The 17,968-nt window shown below is 41.2% G+C and overlaps 1 protein-coding gene across 5 annotated transcripts in view; it reads left to right on the top strand.

The window, feature by feature from the left end:
* The first annotated feature begins 1,386 nt into the window (after positions 1–1,386).
* Positions 1,387–17,968, top strand: part of otofa (otoferlin a) — a 47,755-nt gene continuing 31,173 nt past the window's right edge. For 3 of the 5 annotated variants that reach the window (XM_086061390.1, XM_086061389.1, XM_086061391.1), the window contains exons 1-4: positions 1,387–1,730; positions 6,617–6,675; positions 13,267–13,355; positions 17,804–17,903. In XM_086061390.1, coding sequence (XP_085917516.1) covers positions 1,649–1,730; positions 6,617–6,675; positions 13,267–13,355; positions 17,804–17,903 — 330 coding nt within the window. In that variant the 5' untranslated portion in view covers positions 1,387–1,648. The remainder of the gene's footprint in view (positions 1,731–6,616; positions 6,676–13,266; positions 13,356–17,803; positions 17,904–17,968) is intronic. The other 2 variants (XM_086061393.1, XM_086061392.1) reach the window with 1 other exon arrangement.

Consider the following 17,968-nt stretch of genomic DNA (forward strand, 5'->3'; position numbering starts at 1 on the left):
TGCCTCAAGGCTCGTTGTGGCAGTCTGTCCTTGAGTCATCAACTTTGTGATGAAAACTGAGTCCTATATCTCCTTTTACAGTTTTGAAGATTCTGTTTCCCCCCCAATCAATTTTCAATACCACGGGTCGGCAACCTTAAATACTCACGTCATTTCGATTGTCTCCCACAGGAGAAAAATCAATCACTCAATAATCCAGAGTCCTGTTGATAAGGTTTACCTGATCTGACTCTAGCGTGACCAGAACTCTGTGTGATGGACAAAGCGGGAAATGGGTTGCCTAGCAACTGGTCAGCATCCGTCTTAGCCATTTAATCCTTTCGTTTTTGAGCAGCTCCGCTCATTCATTAAATACAAAATCAGTCAAGCTTTAAGGGAAGCTGAGTATTTACTGAGTAACCCTATCAGATCAATTCAACTTTATGGATGAACAATAATAGCATTTCCCAACATTTACTGAGCTATATTGCTCTTATATTGGGAAAATGTCATGACATGTAATCAAACAAAAAAAGTCACTGTAAACTGAAAAAAATATGAATATCTGATCTCAATTTAGTTATAAAATTGAAAGGGATGTGAATAAATGGGTAAAATAAAAATGTTTTTTTTTTAGCTAAACAAAGCTGATATACTTAATTGTTGTACAAATTGCAACAGGTGAATTGATAGTGTAATTGTATCTTCTGCCACCTAGTGGAATAACATTTAATTGTCCTGCTGTCACTATACGTCGTTGGCATATATATATATATATATATATATATATATATATATATATATATATATATATATATATATATATATATATATATATATTAGGGGTGTTAAAAATCGATTCAGCAATATATCGCGATATTACAATGCGCAATTCTCAAATTGATTCGATATGCGGCCGAATCAATGTTTTAACATCAATTTTTTAAAATGCAAATATTCAACAAAATATCTTACTTTGGGTTAGGGTTCACACTTTAAGCACGGAAGTGTTATATTAATGGGTCATTAAGCCTTAATATTTAATTTCAATGCTGTTCAAACATGAAACCGATTGCAACCCGTTTGTTAAATACTCACAGTTATAAGCCTGAAGTTTCAGATAAATAAATACATGTTCTTACAAATCTTACATTCTACATTTACAAGTTGTTGTTCTGATGAGTATTTTCTAAATTTAAAAATAATCAACTTATAGATTTGTATCGGGATTAATCGTATCGAATTGAATCGTGACCTACGAATCGTGATACGGATCGAATCGCCATTGAGAAGCGACATCGTGCTAAAGTGACACACAAGGTTGAGCCGCATCATTACAGGAAAGCTGTAACACACTCACACACACACCCTCCTCCACCCCCCCTGCCCGCACCCAAGCATCGAGGAGATGCGCGACGCATGCTGCAGCCTGCGCAGACAACTCGTATCGTTTGCCGCGCACGCACAGAAAATCACTCAACTCGACAACAAAACCCCCACAATCGAATCTTCATGCCGCGCACATGGAAAAGGATTTAGGATCACGGAGGATCCGCTCGGGAGGAGAAGCTCGGCTTCAGCGTAACACCGGAGAGCCGGAGGCAGCGGCGGGTTCAAGTTTGACCGTGCGGAGGAGTAACGCGTTACTCCCCACAAGCCCGCCGGACTCATGATGGCCCTCACGCTTCACCTCAAGTCGGTCGCCAACCTCCGGGGGAAAGGCGACCGCGTTGCCAAAGTCACATTTCGAGGTAGGCGGGAACTTTTCCAGCAAGTTGCCTCCTCTTTGCTGCCACTAAAACTTGATACAGTTGGACTATAATCGATGGCATCGCATGCTCTATATATATATATATATATATATATATTTATTTATTTTTAACACTGCATGTTTTCTCATTAAACGTGAATGATTCGAAAGTCACTTGATGAGGCACTAATTGCACTTTGGGCTGCAATCAATTGCAGGGTACATGAACACAAACAACACTCACATTTACACCCGTGGGCAATTCGGAGTCTCCAAGTAACCTAACAAGCACAAAGTGGGAGGAAGTCAGAGCAGCGGGTGAAAAACCCACACAGAAGCACTACGGAACAATTTGCAACAAATGAGCCGCTCGGAGGTATTGATTCAAGTTTCTTATGTTGACTGACATGCTAATAAATATGCTAATCAACATAAGAAATAAGCCTGGTTGTGGCATCTTTTACTTCTCGGCTGCAGATTCAACTTTGGTTACTAAAAACAACGTTTGAAATTTAGTTTTTTGGGTTGGTGGTGCAGCTTAACATCACTCTCCGAAAGTACAGCATTGTGGCTAAAATGCATAATTTAAGCATTAAAAAAAAGCTCATCAAAATTGATGTAGACATAGAATGATTGCCAATCCAATCATTTGGATGTTAAGAGAGGAAAGGGCTTAACCTGCATAAAATATAAAAATATTGGTGCAATCATTTTGATATGTTCAGATCATGTCAAGTTCAGCGACGATCGGTCGTAGCTTTCGGACAATAAGTGGCGTTAAGTTTTCTGTGAAGTCAACGCCAATGGAAAGGAAAAGGCTGAACGTCCGTAAATATCCGGGGTGACTGTTGTCATATTTTGAAGTGGTTGAAGAAGACATAAGCAGACATGTCACATACATTTGGGGGAAATTGATTGCAGTTTTCCGACATCAAGTCACGCTAAGATTTTTCTATGGCAAGGAAAACACTTTCATAAAATCCAAAATGTTAAGGCGATTGTTTTAATATTTTTCAGAGGTTGAAACATGAACATTCATTTTGGAGCACAGGTAGCAAATCCAGGTCCAGAAAGTAAAATCCCTGCCACAGTTTGGCTATAGCCCTTGATGCTAGCTAGCAAGCTAGCTAGCTCCCTAGCAGATAAGCAAGCACCAGTGGAGCTAGCTAGCCAGCACCTGGGGCTAAAGCCAAACTGGCAGGGTTTCTACTTTCTTGTGTTTTGGTGACGAGTGATCACAGTTTTCGGACAATAAAGGGGAAGTCAACCTTAAACATTTCTTGACAATAACACGTCATATGTGACCTCACTAGTCTAAACATGGCATTCTGATTATTTATATTCATCTCGGGGGCGGCCATTTTGCCACTTGCTGTCCACTGAAGATGACATCACAGTTGCTTAGGGGTCGGGCAACGGCCAATCACAGCTCACCTGTTTTCTGAAGCTGAGCTGTGATTGGTTGTTACCTGAGACCTGAGCAACTGTGATGTCATTTTCACTCGACAGCAAAACGGCAAAATGGCCGCCTTCTGATTTTGATACAAACTGCTGGATTTCACTGCTTAACTCATATTCCACTAACAAAATATTAGCCAGGATACATAGAACACATTATTGGCAAGAATTTATTTTTATTTTTTTCAAAAAAAGACCATTAAACGACGCGTTCTAAAGGTTTCCGTTTCCAGGCTACCAAACCCAAATCATTCTTATCAAGTCAAAACAGTCTCCTGTTAAAAGCCCTTTTATGTTTGCCTCTTGTCAAGAATCTGTGCTTCTCACAGGAATTACAGCCATCAACAGTTTGTGTGTGTGTGTGTGTGTGTGTGTGTGTGTGTGTGTGTGTGTGTGTGTGTGTGTGTTGGAGAACTTTAGACAAGCAATTAGTCTTGCGGTCAAAGCCAGGCTCGCTCGTATCTGACTGGCTGATTAGAGTCAGCAGCAGTATTGTTTCGGTTGTCACATTAGCACCTCCCCCTTTCCTCTTTCCTGCTTCTGTGTGTGTGCGTGTGTTCAGCGTGCAGAAAGGATAGCGGGCGGCTTAGATTGTTGTGCGACGCGCTGCAGCAAACTCGCTGGGCTCTCAGTAGTGCATGCGGCATGTCAGCCCAGGCAGGAATTGGACCTACGCTGCCTTGATCCAACCAGCAGTCGTCTTCGCTTCACTTGCTTTCCACTTAAAAGAACGGCTTTGTTGTTGTTGTTGTTGTTGTTGTTGTTGTTCTCGCAGCCCAATTGCTCCTCCATTCGAAGCTGTCAAAACCATTCCGGGTTCAGATGCAACCAGCGAGACGCACTACAGCGATTCCGATCGTCAGGTGTAATGTGGCAAATGAGCCAATTTTGTTGAACTGGGCCGAATGCATCTTCATCTCTTCGTGCCAACGACGTGTTGTGATAGGAACAACAATCCTATGCTCAGCCACTAGATGGCAGAATGTACAATTAACATGTATGTACGTCATTATTTCATTCTTGAGTCAATCTCGGTCATATTTTAAAAGGAAAAGCCAGAAGTTTGTCGGCGAGCACCGAACCGTCGGATTATTTGATAAGAGGCGAGCAAAGCAGGCGTTGCTATTTAATTGATTTCAAGGCAGAGACTTTGACGAGCGCGCCGTCTTATCTGCATCTTCGACAGTTCGTGCTCAGCGGTCGCTCGGTAGCCCGCCAGACACGAGCAAAGTGAATGTCGTTAAAAAGTTAATTACATTACAAGATTAGACTACAGAGGATATCTTTGTAACACATGGAAACATTCATGTACTACTTTCCTTTCAGGCAGTTTTCTACAAAGCGATTTTTAGCGAAGTTGTCTCTCCGAATGTCTTTCTTTCATGTTTGTCCACACACACACACACACACACACACACACACGCACGCACGCACGCACGCACGCACACAAATCCTGTACTTTTTCTTTGCTCTGTTTTTTAGCACTTTGCATGCCAGCAAGGCCAAAAATGCAACCTGATTATCAGAAGCTTTTACTTTGAAGCAGCACACCTTATGTAAGCCTCATACCATCTACTTTCACAAACCCACATTGCGATGAGATGGGGGGGGGGGGGGGTAAGGCGGCAGAGCTGAATTTTGAATAATGTAGGAGGAATAGCATCATCCTCTCTGACATCGAAAGGGAGTTTGTTTAAAAATGAAAAACAATCATTTCAAAAGAAATGTGAGCTTGGAGCATGACGAGTCAGCGTTGGGTATATCAAAAAAAGGTTTTCATTCAGCACAAAACAAAAAAAAAGAGCCTCTTCTTCATGTGATTTAATTGGTGGTTGGCAACCACCTAAAAGTGTCATTACAAGTGGAATATTTCAGTTTGTACATCAAAAGTGACTTTTTCAATTCAAATCATTTTTGTTACACTCTAAATACCATTAATGTAAAAAAAAAAAAAAAAAAATCATTATAGTATTTTGTTGCAACAATGAATGTGTGTGACGGCTGTTTAAGTGCTGAGTGATTACAGGCTAATAATGAGGCGGTTAGACATATTAAAGAAATGAGAATGAAATCTGTCTGGTCTAACGGTCCAACTAGCAGCAGATAGAATTTCGCAATCACATTTTGTCTTTATTTGCTAAATGTCAGCGCAAACATGAGCTGTCTGCGTGCGTACAAGTGCGCCACACCTGCACAAAGCAAACTACGACACAAAGACAATTGCATGCACGCGCCCGCTGTCATTCATCAATATCACAAAACCAGCAGGTGCAGCATGCATGACTAAATCACACGACAGCGACCAATTATCTGCACTCGAGTTTATATAAACACTCACTGGACGCTTCATACAGTGAGGCGCACCTGGAACCTTCATTGAGATGTCAACGGCAGTTGGGCAAACACGCACGATGTTGTATTAGAGCCACGTATTTTAATTGTAATTTTTTTTAGGGGAGGGGGTGATATTCAGAGAAAAAAATCAAACATTTGCGATAAAAAAACTCAAATATTTGCGGCATTTTAAAGTGGCAAATTTGTGAGGTAAAAAACAAAAATATTTGAGTTTTTTTTTCTTGTAGGTTTGTGTTTTTTCTCTCACAAATATGCCACTTTATAATGTCGAAAATGTTCAAGTTTCTCTCGTAGATTTGCGATTTTTTTTCTCGCAAATTTGCCACTTGATAATGTTGCAAATGTTTGAGTTTTTTCTCATTAATTTCAGAGTTTTCCCCCGCAAATATGCCACTTTATGTCAAAAAATGTCATGTTTCTCTCATAGATTTATGAGTTTTTTCTCATAAATTTCCGAGTTTTTCCTCGCAAATATGCCACTTTATAATGTCGAAAATGTTCAAGTTTCTCTCGGAGATTTGTGATTTTTTTCTCGCAAATTTGCCACTTTATAATGTTGCAAATATTTGAGTTTTTTCTCATTAATTTCAGAGTTTTCCCCCGCAAATATGCCACTTTATAATGTCGAAAATGTTCAAGTTTCTCTCGTAGATTTGTGAGTTTTTTCTCGCAAATTTGCCACTTTATAATGTTGCAAATATTTGAGTTTTTTTTTCTCGTGATTTGTGAGTTTTTTCTCGGAGTAATACCCCCCCTCTCTAAAAAAAAAACAAAAAGATATATTAATACACCTTCGTTTACGTTACACATTTAGATTTTTTTCCTATGTCTTATTATTTCCTGAACAAAACTTGACATTTGTAGACCTTTATCCGCTATAAACACCTCTCTTTAAATATCCCACCTAACCAGTGACCTGCATTCACTAAATGTCAAACCCGTCCTACAGCGCAGATGAAACTAAAACTCACCACTCAATTGCGCTCATCAGCGGCATACAAAAGGCGAACCTCCTAATTTCAAGAGCAATGCCATTTATTGCAATGCGATCTGAACTCCTCTTTCCCTTTTCAGGCTCGTCCTTCTACAGCCGCGTGGCGGCCAACTGTGAGGAGGTGGCTCACTTTAACGAGGTCAGTTACTTTTTATTTCCTTACATTATCACTGCTGGCCAATTATCACTTGGATTTATAGACAATTTTAGTAGATAACTTCCGAGTGGTTTTGTTTATAAACAATGCTAATTAAATCAATTTTTGCACTCAAATTAATTGGGTTTACCAATGGAACAATTGTCGCTAATTATACTACAATTGCATCTTGTGAAGAAGTGCTGGGGCTGTATTAGATTATAGCAAGACTTATGACTTATGACATTTCCAACTCCTCTTTATAGAGCTTTCGGTCGTACTTGATGCGGAAACTGTAAGGCCTGCATTAACGTTATTGTTATCAACATGAAAATGAGCTGAGCGCAATGACGGATTTCACCCGAGGCCCAATGTTGGTCACTGGTGGCTGTTTTTACTGCTGGCATGCTGTGAAAATATGGAATTCTTCCTGCAGGCTTTTGTCACAAAAAAAGCGTATTGAAATGCAAAGTGGCTTTTGAACAGAAAGAGGAGGAGATAAGCATCAGAGTGCAGAAAGTGGAAGCAAAACAGACTGAAGGTAGAAAAAGAAGAAGTATTGTATCTTTTATTCGTCCCCCTTCATGAGAAATTCCATTTTTACATTCTGCTGCATAAATGACGGCCACACAAACACAATTGGATCTCATGGACTAAAACGATGGTCGATGGTCAAGAAAAAGGGGACACCAAATTGGGTGAAATTGCAAACTCCACCCACGTTTGCTAAGAATGATACTTTAAATTGAGTTCAACTATTACACAAAAAGTTCTCCAAAATGGTGGCCAGCTCTTCAGCATATCAAATCTTCTACTCAATCAGCTGGGTAAAAATAGTTAACCCAATCTGCTGAAAATGTACATATATTAATAATATATATATATGAGTGTGTAGTGAGGAAAAACCGTATAGAAGATGGAAGCGTGGATATATTCACAAGCAATGTGAAAAACAAAAACACAACAGCTTCCCGATGTAATTCCTAAAAATGCATTTTCTCATGTTTGGATAAAAGCCTCATCAAGTCTCATGAATACAAGCGAGCAGACATCTCCCAACATTTTAGTCTCTGCTTGTTTTTAACGCAGAAAAAAAAAAAAATCCTTTGAAGTGCTCAGTGCTGCCTGTTTCCTTCCCTGATAACGCGGCATTTGCTTTCGCTTTAATCAGGAAAATGGAGGAGTGAGTTCATGCGTTTGGCAACTTCCGCAATCCGGCAGAAATGCCGAAATTTGATTAGTTCTCCCTCCTGTGCATTTAAGTCGCATACTGTATACGTACTGCATATATACAGTATGTCTTGACGCCTCATATTTGCTTAACCATAGAAGACGAAAATGAAAATGCAGTGGTGCGGAGAGATATGGATTTAATTCATTCCGTTACTATTTTCCTAACTCAAAACACTTGTACTGTATCTCAAATCATCTTTCCCCATTCAAATGAATGGAAATGCCATTCATCTGTTCCCGCCTCCCAAAAACAGCCAACGAAAATGTCTGTAAAACATTGCTAATAAGAAAAGCAGAACTCTATAATTTTGTACTTATATTAACAAAAATAAAAACAGTAATGACAATTAAATTCAATGTGCCACCTGGGGGCAGTAAAATACAGGATGCATACAGTTATACAGGGTGGCCAAACTATGGCCTGCGGGCCATTTTGTTACAAAAATATGGGGAAAAACTCCCAAACTGTTGGCCTTATCACCACAGTTGGCCTTATCATCTTTAACAGGTGTTATAATAATTGATATACAATTATATATAAGTAATTATAGATATAATTATATATATTACATAGTCCATAATTATCCATTGCTTGTTAAACACTGGAAGACAGATATTAGTTACCCCGTGCTTCAGCATTCTCATTATGCGTTAGCATTAAGCTAGCAGACTAAAAAGCAAAGTTACGATGCTGTTTTAAATACAAAACGTGTCATTCTCTTAATTTAATGTTAAGTTTGGCAGTAAATTTCAGCTGGGAGTGACATTAAACAACTCGAAAGCCTCTCTTTGGAAGAATTGTTGACTTTCTGCCAAACTGCTGCTTGTTGTGACGTGACGAGTTCACTGGCGGTTCAAAGTTCAGCGCGGGGACTTTTTGTTTGTTTGTTGTTTCCTTTTGTAGAAAGAACATTGGGCAAAGGATAGAAATGTGTCAGGAATATCTACGCTGACGCGACTCCATGCTTGAACCGAGCGCCTATCGCTGATTTCTTTTGACAGGCTCATTTGTTGCTCTCAGTGCATGCGGAGGTCATTAGCATCACTCAGCGTCATGTCCAGAGGAACAACTTAAAGTGGCCTCTGCGACCTTGTGTGTGTGTGTGTGTGGGGGGGGGGGGTGGTTGTTCCATGCTGGTGCCACAGCGCGTCTATATATAAATATATACAGTGGAACCTCGGCGTTTGAACGTCTCGGAACTCGTACAATTCGGACTTCAACCCAAAAATACAAGTCAAAAATGCCTGGAGTTTGAACTCATTTTCGGTGTTCGAACCCCCAAGCTAAGCCCAACATACCTTGAAAACGGGTAAACGAGTGCATTTTGATTTTTCCACGACAATTTTCTTCGCCATGGTTCTCAAAGAAAGACAAGAGTGCCAGCGGCAGCAAAGAAAAACATACCGCGCTACGGACCACAGTGGAATTAGGAAGGAGATTATCGCGCCGTTGTAACTACTGTCACTGCTTCTGTAAATACTGGCACGGGGACCCCCCTTAGCTGTTCAACAACGTGCCTGAGGCACGCAAGGACCGCTGAGTAGTCTAACAATATGCCCAATGTAAAATACACAAACTCAGCACTGAACTAAAGCTAGCATTAACATAGCATTTATCATCCACTGAAGCCATCACACCACAACAGGTAAGGTAAGGTATTTTTATTGTTTAAATACTGTACTGTGCTGTAGTGTAAATGTAAAAAAACATAAATAGAAATACAAATAAAAATAGGAATTTACTGTTTTTGGAGCTTGGGAACGGATTAATCGCATTTACATTATTTCCTATGGGGAAAAATGTTTTGGCGGTTGAACAATTCGGACTTGGCAGGAACGAATTATGTTCAAATCCGAGGTATCACTGTACACCGTCCTCCTGGCCTGACCGCTTGCTCGGAAATGCTGGAACGTTGCCTTGTCTGCGGCGATGCAACTCTTGGATGGCTGTGTTGAGGGACCATTAGCATAGCGCTGCGAGTCATGTTGCTTTATGCATGGTCTAGCAAGAACGCCTTTGAACTAGTATGCCGACTGCCTGGGCGGGGAATGTGCATTCATTATTCATTCCATGGTGGGGATTTAGCTTTTAGCTATGGCGCACTAGTGCCTCCCCCTCACTAGTTAGACAGAACTAGAGCAGAGAACAGCAAACGCCTGCGAGTAGGAAGTTTGGCTGCACTCAAGTGTGTGTATGTGTGTGTGTGTGTGTGTGTGTGTGTGCAACAGACCAAATCGTAGCTGGTAAAAGACGGCTAAAAGATGCTATGCAAAAATAATGACGGAAATATATTCGTTCTCCACGAGTGAGCGGACATCTGCCGCAGTTTAACTTTTAAACAAGATCCTCGGAATGACGTAACACAAGACTAAACTTGGAATGCTACTTCATCTCGCTTTGTCATCTCTATGTTGTCTTTTAATGGATGGACGGAATCAAATTGGTCAAATCACTCATGGCTCTCAGACCTTTGGAAAAGCGTTTGCGAAGATGATGTCACTTGCCGTCGTCGGCTCGCAAGGAGAGAGCAAAAGGACCACACACAAGGAAATTTTTTAAAAATGTGTCTATAAAACCACCACTTAAAAAAACCAACAACTCCGTTTTAAGCCACATTCACCGTACTGACCATTTAAACCCCACAAATGCAGCGAGAATACTGCAAGCGCGTTATGAAATGCACTCGTTGAAAGATTCAGGTCTGCTCCACGGGGATGCTTTCATCTCTCGAAGTATCCTCAATAAATGATGATCCCAGAATTTTTTTTTATAATCTTACTGGCAGTGCAGTGTCGCAAAAAGAAACAGACTGCAAATATGAATGCAGTCAAAACAAGCACAGAGGATATTCATGTAAATGAAAAATGGAAACGTTATGCTGATGTTGTTTGAGTGCTTCCGTTGGCTTGGACTTCTTCTGCTTTAATGAATCCCACTCAGCAGAAACAATGCGCCAAAAAAAAAACATTATTAAAATGTGGGAGTCTAAAATTATTCCAGTGAAGAAAGGAATTCTGTCTCAGCACTTCTTTTTTTTCTTCTTTTTTATAAAAAAGGCTACGGTACTTCTTGTATCCTCTGGGCACCACAGTACTTTTTTTTTTTTTCCCCCTTCAAAGAATTCTGGGTCTTGACAAACAGATTTCGTGTCACAAATCTGCTGTCCTCAGCTGAACAGGATCGAACCGTTTTTCTGGTGTCAATCGACAATTTAGCATGACATGACAGAATATTTTAATGTATTTATTTCAAACCCGGACTCTTGCATGGCATGCATTTTTTTAATTTCTCTTGACTATTTGGGATGCCTGGGACCTGCTGAGCTTCAAAATCAAAGAATGATCTTTTTACATGATGTCGTTTCTGAGGAAAAAAGCATGTCCGCATATGTAGACATTCGTTTTATTTTCCAATAGAATAAATACAGTCCCGTTTGAGTTGTGATGAGCAAAACTTTTTATTTTGCGCCTGAACACAGCAGCATTTTCTCCGAGTGCAAAAACTAAATCATAAATGCCAATTGTGCCCCTGTTATTCATATTTTTTTTAACAAAGTTGGGTTATTTTTGATCCAGCAGTTTTTTTAAGATTTCATGAAGCGGTTCTCGCAGCTTCTGTTGCGTCACGACGACAGAGCGTCGTCTGCCTAATGAGAATGTGGCTTCGACATCCTCATAACAACTTGACTTTTAGTACTAATTGTCTTCTTCTGCTTCAAGAAACATATCTTCTACCGCCCCGTGAGACCATATGGACTAGCTTCCTCATCAGAGTGTGGCTTTTTTCTCCTCAAAAGTCTAACCCTCATCACTTTTATCCTTTAAGAAGACACAAGACCGGAGAGGAGAAAAAAAAAAAAGAAATCTGACAGGATTTCTTAGCGTAAGTTCAAAACAAGCTTTCACCTCTAAAGGCAGGGTTGTAAACGCTTCAAAATGTTGTCACTCAAGCTTATGCCTCGTCGTTAATCGTAGAGGCGTTTTCATGCTATGTTCCCATGGCAACAGAAAATTAAAGGATCACACGGTCATCGCCGGAGTGAAAGCCGCTCGTCTCTCGTCAGCGTTTAGCCGCTGCGATAGAGCGCCGTAGCCTCCAGGCTTTTTGATTATTGAGACTGTACCTGTGTCACTTTTAATGAACAGCCAGATGCAGCCAATTAGGCTGGAAGAAGAAGGGGGAAGGTGGGGGGCGGGGGGTCATCTTTGAATGGTAATGAGTGGCTCTGAAACGAGAGAAAGATCTAAAAGTCAACCAGCCAAAGCATTTTTGCAGCATTGTTGCATCAAAAGTCATCAAAGTCTCTTTTCTTCTTCTTATTTTTAAATTGTTGATGATTGGAATTTTACATAATTAGGCAAAAAGAAAACTTTTTATTTTGTGGAATGCTGTTTCCCGTTTTTTTTTTTAGTTACAAATCATCTTTAAAATAGGGACCAAGTCCTGCTGCGAATAGCAAATAAGTTGAAAAAAAACAAACTGTTCCTAGACACTGAGTTCGTATTATTTCATAATTATCTCATAACGCTAACGTGAAAAGAAATGGCTTATATTTTATTTTAATTTGAAAAGAAAAAAAACAGCAAAGGTGCACATACTCATGCAAACGCAGTAAATATAAAAAAAAAAAGAAAAGAAAAGTAAGGCCAAATATATTTCTTAACATTTTGTATTCTTGTGCTGTTCGATGGCTGAAGGCAAACACGATGAAAGGAACATTCTGCAGGGAGAGCGTCAACACATACGGCACATAGACTGTATTTATTGTCAATGACGTGCGGCCGTTGCCGCTCTGGGGAAATGAAGTTGGCCATCCGTTGTCTATATACTGCAGATGTCGGACGAAGAGAAAATCAGCTTTGTGTTTGCGTGCATCCTTTTTCGCCACGTGCCTTTGCGACCCATGAAACGTTACCACCGTGCACATGTACAGTTGAGGGGGGGGGGGGGGGGACCCCAGGATTTGGTTAATGGGATGAAGAAAGGCCTTATTGATAGCCTGCCGAAGAGCCTGCAGTGTTTTCTTGAATGAGAGGCCGACATCAGCGGGAGACTTTTAATGAGTTTGAAATCACCTTTTTTCCAACCTTCATCCCTTCTGCCCTCACGGCGTCTCCTAAAATGTAACAGCGCAGCACAGCGCAGACGGTGCTAAATGAGAAATCTACTGATGGGTTATATAGCTAAAACTTTGTGTTTTTTTTTTGTCACATCGGTGTGTCGGTCTGGGGTGCGCATATCTTATAACCCCATTTGACTCTCTCTTCAACGGGGATTTTCTTTTCAACAAACAATAAAAGAAACCCCCCCAAAAAAAAATCTGCCCCGTTGTGTTAACTGCCCATGCGTGTCTCCTTCAGATGTTCCGATGGCCATTTGCGAGCAGGCTGGATGGCAGCGAGATGCTGGAGATCCAAGTGTACAATTACAGCAAAGTCTTCAGTAACAGGTAACGTCGCATTCGTCATACCAAACCGCATGCTTTTTTTGCTCTCGACGCACAATCTGTCTAACGGCGCATCATGTTTTCCAGCTTGTACTAAAATGGTCTCACTTGTTTGCGGACTGCAAACCACAACCGCGGTATTTAAATATGATCTTCCTTCTCTTCTTGTTACCTAATGTCATGATTCGCAATTAAAAAGCAGCATCATATTCTCCTCATCGGCGGCCGGTCATGAACGCAAGTGGATTAGATGGTCAGTAATGGGGCCCCATTTGTCACTCAGGGAGCAAAATCAGACGAGGGATACTTGCGGCCTCCGTGATGGACGAAGTGCATTTGATTTAACACTGCATTGGCATACAGACTAATGAGAAACATCACGGCTATTGATATTTGCTGCCGTCATTTTATGGCTCCATTTTTGTGACGTGTCTACGCCATTTGGGCCGCTTTAGCATTTTCATCAATACACACTAAAAAATGACGGGTTGTTTGTTTGGTTGTTGTGGATTTTGAGCAGACTGGGTTACATTTACAGATTGGGTTGGAAATTGGATTTGGCGGGCCCATCATTTTGGACAGCTTTGTTGTGTACTGAAAATTGATTGGGGTTCAATTTCTGGACCACCCACAAAAAAAACGGTTGGGTTGGGTTTGGAAAAGCAAATGCAAGTGATTTAATGTAGTTAGTAAAAAAAAAATGTTTTTAACCATGGCTACACATTTCTTGGTAGCTTCAACTCATCGGTATGGGGAGTTTTCACCCTTTGTCGGGTCAAAATCCTGAGCCAATGTGCTGGCTCAAATCTTCAAACTAGCTTTTGCTGGGTCTCTTTTGGACCGAGCATTAGGTTAGCCATTTTACCCAATTTGGGTAACTTTTTAGATGCATCGTTTAAGAGTGTCAGTTTGTTGTACGGCGTTTCCCCGCAATATCATGGTTCATCATTCGCACCCTCTCTGTTAGATTCTTTTAGCAATTGTTTTTTAATGTATTTTTTTTTCAATATGCTTCCTTAACTCATTCAAACCCCAAAAAATGTATAAATACGTATTTTAATACTTTATCCTACGTTCCCAAAAACGTATGTATATGTTTAAGTTTTTTTATGCTAGAGCTTGCAGAAGGCTTTGATTCAGCTTCTGACATGAAGAGTTCGCTTAAAGCAATGATAGTTTTTTTTTTTACGGCGAGATAAAAAAAGAGTATAAGAGATCAACCAAGGCCATGTTGCAACAAGCTCTTTTTCCCAGTGTTTTCAACATGTTTGTGAATAATGATGAAACTTAGCTATATTCGAATGCTAATTGGTGCAAAACGGAAATACATACAAAGAATAGACTCTAATCTTTCTTTTGGTAGGCTCCATGTTTTTATAGCAATAGAGAATATTCTGTGGGCCTTGCAAGAACAGTCAAAATCCAGTAAAGCAGCGAAGGGGGTGAAAATGGCTGGAAGTCAATGAGTTCATGTAATATAAAACATATAATATCTTCCTATAGCATAGATTTTCAGCTACGTGCAGGCGAGTCTGGAATGTATATTCCCATGATATATATATATTTTTAAAGGATTCACTATGGGCTGCTTGTTCCTCTTCTCAGTCTTTAAAAATTCAACCAGATTCTCGCAGCTGCTTGCTTATAGCCCCCAAGCTTCCACATGTCCCCTTATACACTCCGACTCGATTCGACTGTGTGAGTGTGCGTCCGCTGACAGCGTTGCAGCGCTAAAGACTGGTGGCAGGCCTGTGTGACAGATGTGGTGTCACTTCAACAGAAGGACGCTATTCATTGTTACAGCATTTTTTTTTAATATATTCCTGGTGCAGTTTCCAAAAGCAGCAGCAGCACTAACTTCTATTATTGTTCAGTTAATGAGTATTTTTCATGATTTCAGAGACCAGAATTCGACGACCAATCCCTTGAGACCGAGAAAGTGGAGGAGCTTCAGTATTACCGCCACCAGCACAACCACCGTTGTATCCCATCCAGTGACCACATGTTCGATAACGCCGCCGCAGCACATTGGGGAAGCAGTGACGCATGATGTTCTGTGCGCTATTCCGCCACACCAGTCATGATTTCACAACCAATTTTCTGCTACGGCTGCAGATAATAACAAATCATGTGTTCACCTGGGTAGGTTTAAGCCTGGGGCTTCCCCTTTTGGGGTTCAGATTCAAAATCCACAACTAACTGAAATCGGCGTCAAACCGCCCTTCGGGCTCGCATTGCGAACGACGCGGCTCACCTGCTTTCTGGGTTTGGTCGTGATGATCGCAATGCGACTTTGACCTCACTTCCAGTTGACAGCAGGGGGCGCTGCAGGATAAAATGTCAGCCTAGTCGAAAATTGAAGGATTTTTCCTCGATGCCAAAAAAAAGAAAGTGTTGGATTGTTGTTTTGTCTAAATTAGATGGGATTTCAACCCCCACCTCTGTCTGACATGCTAAATGTATTTGTGTGTGATACAGCCTCCCGTTTAAAAGTCATTCCACATATCATTACCCATGATACGCACATTTCTTTGGCACGCATGCTACGTGCTTAAATTATTGATTGTGTGTGCTTGTTTTGTGATATTATCGCTCCCTGCTGGCTTTTATGCTGCCGGGTGATCGTTTGTGTGCGTCGTCTGATGACTCTTTCAATGATTATGCACAATCCCACATGGGACGTCACGTTTTTAGTACGTTGGTGTTTACCATGAGAGTGCAAAGCAAGCCTGCGACCACACTTTGTGTTTGTTCCTCATAGACTGTATGACTTGTTGGTTTGTGGGCGGAAATCACTTTTGGGGTAAACTCTTTAAAATATTCAACAGCTCTAATTGGCCAGTTCAATGGCGACACGATGTTGCTGGTGCGAAGTGTACGGAAGCAATATATGGCCATGACTGTACGTTTACGCCTTATTATCCTGTCGGTAACAACGAAGCTGTAACAATTTTTTTAGACAGAACGAGAATGTTTTTACTTGATTTGATTTAATTTTACGCACAACTCTAGGAGTCTTAATCCATTTAGTCACGTGTCCAGAGGCAAGTGAGAAGATGTTCAGCGTGTCTACAAAGTGCACATTTGTGCCAAACATGATGAAAGCTTTGGGGAATTAGCCGTCTTCACAATTTGCACGCTAGAAACTAGTCATCTTCTAATCAAAAGCTCAATGATGTTTCAAAACCTAATTGAATAGTCTCATTGATGGAACAAATCACTCTTCTAATTATGTAAAATACGTTTTAGACTCACAGCAATTTTTTTACAAAGGCTGCGGCTTTTTATTTTCAACCCAGTTAAGCAAGACAAGTAGCAACGAGCTGGATGCAGTCAAAGCTGCAGCAAAGGAGGAACGATTCTCAGCGGGAACAGCGCGTTTCACGATCAACTCTGCTTAATGCGGGTAATAATAAGATGAGTGTAAGCAATCATTTACTACGCCGTCTGCTTTTGGCTGTGGTGCGCAGTCTTTGCAAGGAGTTGCCCAAATGGCAACGAAAACATTTCTGGTGGAAGAAAAACAAAAGATCAAAATGTTCAGCAAAGCTTCGAGCCAGTCCATTCTGTCAAATTGAAATAGAACTTGCATACAGTTCAAGCTCATGCATAACATTTATTTGAGTGCGTTTAGAATGCGTATCCTTAGACAGGGATAGTCTGCTGGCATGGCCGCTTTAGAGCGCCTTGTTGTCAGCAGCGAGTGCGCTGACATCAAAGAGAGAGAGCTCAAGAGTGATGGGGGTGGGTGATGGGTTGTAATGTTGGAGGGGGTGAGCATCCATGGCATGGTGACTTTAGAGCGCCTCGTTGTCAGCTGTGAGTGCACGCACACAACAACAAAAAAGAGCTCAAGAGTCACACCGGGGTAGGGGGTGATGTTGGGGTGAAGGGTTCATATGTGACGGGGCATTTCCCTGGAATGGGGCCTTAGAGTGCCTCGTTGTCAGGTGTGAGCGTGTGCACATCACAGAGAGAGAGCTTGAGAGTGACACTAGGTTAGGGGGTGATGTTGAGGTGAGTGGGTCTGATGTGACAGTTGCTTCACACTGGTATACTTTAGAGTGCCTCATTGTTGTCAGCTGCGAGCGTGCGCACATCGCGGAGAGAAAGCTCAAGGGTGACACCAGGATGGGTTGGAGGGTAATGTTGGGGAGGGGGGGGCGGATGTCCGACATGACGGGCTTCCCCCTGACATGCTGACTTCAGAGTGCCTCGTCGTCAGCTGTGAGTGCACGCACATCACTGAGAGAGAGCTCAAGAGTGACACTGGGACGAGGATATGATGTGGGGGATGAAGGCATCTGACGTGACAGGGGTTTTCCCCCTAGCATGGTGACTTTAGAGTGCCACGTTGTCAGCTGCGAGTGTGTGCACATCATAGAGAGAGAGCTTATATATATATATATATATATATACATAATGACATGCATTGATTGTTGTGTTTTCAGATTAGTGGGGACTTTCTGCATGGTGCTCCAGAAGGTGGCGGAGGAGGGGCAACTCGAGCTGACCGACACACTCATAGACGATAATAACACATCTATAAACGTGAGTCTCGATGAAGGATTATTTTTGCCAAAGTCGCACAAACTCATATTGTTTTCGTGTCTTTT

Source organism: Leptonotus elevatus, chromosome 18 (assembly GCF_054856555.1).
Source record: "Leptonotus elevatus isolate MCC_2025b chromosome 18, RoL_Lele_1.0, whole genome shotgun sequence".
NCBI classification, from domain to species: Eukaryota; Metazoa; Chordata; class Actinopteri; order Syngnathiformes; family Syngnathidae; genus Leptonotus; species Leptonotus elevatus.